Source organism: Setaria italica, chromosome I (genome assembly GCF_000263155.2).
Source record: "Setaria italica strain Yugu1 chromosome I, Setaria_italica_v2.0, whole genome shotgun sequence".
Classification (NCBI taxonomy): Eukaryota; Viridiplantae; Streptophyta; class Magnoliopsida; order Poales; family Poaceae; genus Setaria; species Setaria italica.
Genome location: NC_028450.1, coordinates 40,171,957 through 40,174,522, shown reverse-complemented (window position 1 = coordinate 40,174,522; position 2,566 = coordinate 40,171,957). Strand labels below are relative to the sequence as shown.

Below are 2,566 nucleotides of genomic sequence, written 5' to 3'. Positions count from 1 at the left end.
AACTGCAAGGCAAGGTCAGGCTGTTGAAAACTTCACTACATCTTCGGATGCTGAGAAATTTCCAGATGATAGACACAGCTCACAACAGGTCGTGCCATTTTCTTTTCTCTGAAGTCTGGTTAAGTTCCAGGCTGCTTCTTTTTGCCCATCCGATATGCAAGTACACCAGGTCTCCTGTTCGGCTGTTCACCTGGGTCAGGTCCCGGATGTAAAAGTACGGTTACCGACAGGTTGTGGCTGTTGAGCCGGACATCTGAATCATTGCGCCTAAAGTCCCTTGCCGGCGAGGTGAAATGAAATGATGGATCACCCGCTCGTCTATAACCTACTGCTACACAAACAGGAGGACGAGGATGCTGCTGTCCGAGATGGAAAGAAGAGGGCTGCAATCATGGCAGCTACAGACTAAAACCCTATCTTACCACCGAAACCTTTCCTAATCCTAGGAAACGTCTGCTTCAGGCGTGCAGGACTCCATCGATAGAAAAATGTGTCCTTGTGATACGAACTGCAAGTTGGCGATAATAATTAGGGCTCCTGTCGCCTCACCTAGATCTCTGGCAATCTTCGTTTTCACAGCTAGCAATGAGCAGGACATGGCAGATCAGGCTCACTCGGTGACTCCTGTTGCCGTCAAGCGTCGCAGCTGGCTGGGTGGGGCGGATAAGGAGCACCAGATCAGGCTCAGGCTGGTGCTATCCGGCAAGGATCCATACCGGGCTGAGCTTGTATAATGCAGCAAAGGTGAAAAGAGCGGGTGAATGGGACTGCCAATTGGAGATCAAGGGAAGCAACAGGGCAAGCAAAATGAAAGAATCATTTTTTTCCCTTTTCTGATTTCATTCATCGTCATCGTCAACTACATTCATATACAAGGTGGTCGGGACATTCTTGCATATTATCATACGGGGCATATACAGGCACGAACGAAGAGGGGATAGAGATGTAAAAGAATAATTAAAAGAAGAAACAAAAAGAAAACCTGTTGATCCTGTAACTGCAGCTAATCCTAAACCACACGTCTGAATCTTCTTCTCCATCATATCATTGGTTATTCTTCCTCGATGTGTACTACTACTGTGCAATGAATTCCTTCTCCCTTCCTCACAGAGAACCTTCGAACGAGACACGGAGCTGCACCGCCGGCCGGGGCCGCTGCGACGGCGCGTTGGCCAGGCCTTCCAGCATCTTGATCACGTCCACGGTGTCGTCCAGGTAGTACTTGGCCATGCTCGGCTTCTTGCCCACCGTGCAGGCGAACACCTCGCTGGTGGCCGGGAGCTTCACGCTGGCGTTGGACGGGCACACGATGCTCTCGAACATGTCCTCGTCCGACCGGTCGTCGCCGATGCACAGCACGAAGTCCGGCGGCTTCCCCGTCTTGACCATTGACGACAGGAGGCTCTCCACAACCACGCCTTTGCTGATGCCCTGCATGACACCACAGATATTTTTTTGCCCACGTTAATGTTATCGCTCCTCTGCAAATCCAGAAATTTCGTAGTGGTTGCCGGCAACGAGACAAATGGATGGTTCAGCAGCGTGACAGGTTGCTTTCGGAGGGGCACAATTAAAAAGACCAGAAGGCCCCTGTTCTCGCGGATTTCCCCAGTCCACAAGAGCCCCGGCGTGGTCCATGCTGATTCATAATCCTATTTGTGGAGAAAATGCAGATTGTCCCAGGCATGTAGTGGATGAGGACTGGATTGGATTGGATCAATCCTTATCCGGTGCCTTTAGTTTGAAAGCTACGTGTGGTTGATCGCCATGTTTCATACACGTCCTCAAATTGAACTAAACAACCAACGAACAGTAGAATAATAATACTGAAAGCATGGGGAAAACATGCACGCGTTTGGCGTACCTGGGGGTTAACCTCGACGATGTGCTGGCCCCTCTTCACCACCACGGGTTCGTTGGCGAGCACGTTTTCGAGATGGTCGAGCAGTTCCTTTGCTTGGCAGGAACCAAAGTCCGGATCCGCCTCGTGGTGGTGCCAGACTATGGCGCTCTCCTTGTGCTCGATGTAGGAGCCATCTGTTGCCCCGGTGTACAGCTGCATCACCGGCTCGGCCGTCTTCTTCCAATCGAAGTCCGCGGCCAACACTGAGGTCTCCCATGGCGCGTCCCTGCTCCACCTGCAGTCACAAATGTCAGATGAGCCATCGCTTATTGGCCAACTCATTAGAAATGCTCCTTGCAACCAAAAGTGAGCTGAACAGGCTCATTAGGAATGTTCCTTGCAACCAAAAGTAAAATAGTGGATGGAACATACTGCAAGTAGTAATGCTCCTAGGATTGTTCTGGAACCGAAGTAGCAATTATGATTTTAGACTAGACATAGGCACGCCAGCATCTAGACATGTTGGAGAGTAAAATGTTTTCTTTAATTAAATGTACGGTATCTCGTTGTACCATTGCTTAGGGGGCGTTTGGATGTCAGGGGCTAAACTTTAGCCCTGTCACATCACACGTTCAGATGCTAATTAGGAGGACTAAATATGAGCTAATTAAAAAACCAATAGCAGAACCCATAGGCTAAATCGCGAGACGAATCTATTACTGC

The 2,566-nt window shown here is 49.8% G+C and overlaps 1 protein-coding gene across 1 annotated transcript in view; it reads right to left on the bottom strand.

The window, feature by feature from the left end:
* Positions 1-786: 786 nt before the first annotated feature.
* The window catches only part of LOC101768584 (probable alpha,alpha-trehalose-phosphate synthase [UDP-forming] 11), a 4,344-nt gene continuing 2,564 nt past the window's right edge, over positions 787-2,566 (bottom strand). Inside the window, exons 2-3 of the mRNA XM_004954125.4 lie at positions 1,865-2,138; positions 787-1,431 (exon numbers count right to left, since the gene is read on the bottom strand). Coding sequence (XP_004954182.1) covers positions 1,105-1,431; positions 1,865-2,138 — 601 coding nt within the window. The 3' untranslated portion in view covers positions 787-1,104. The remainder of the gene's footprint in view (positions 1,432-1,864; positions 2,139-2,566) is intronic.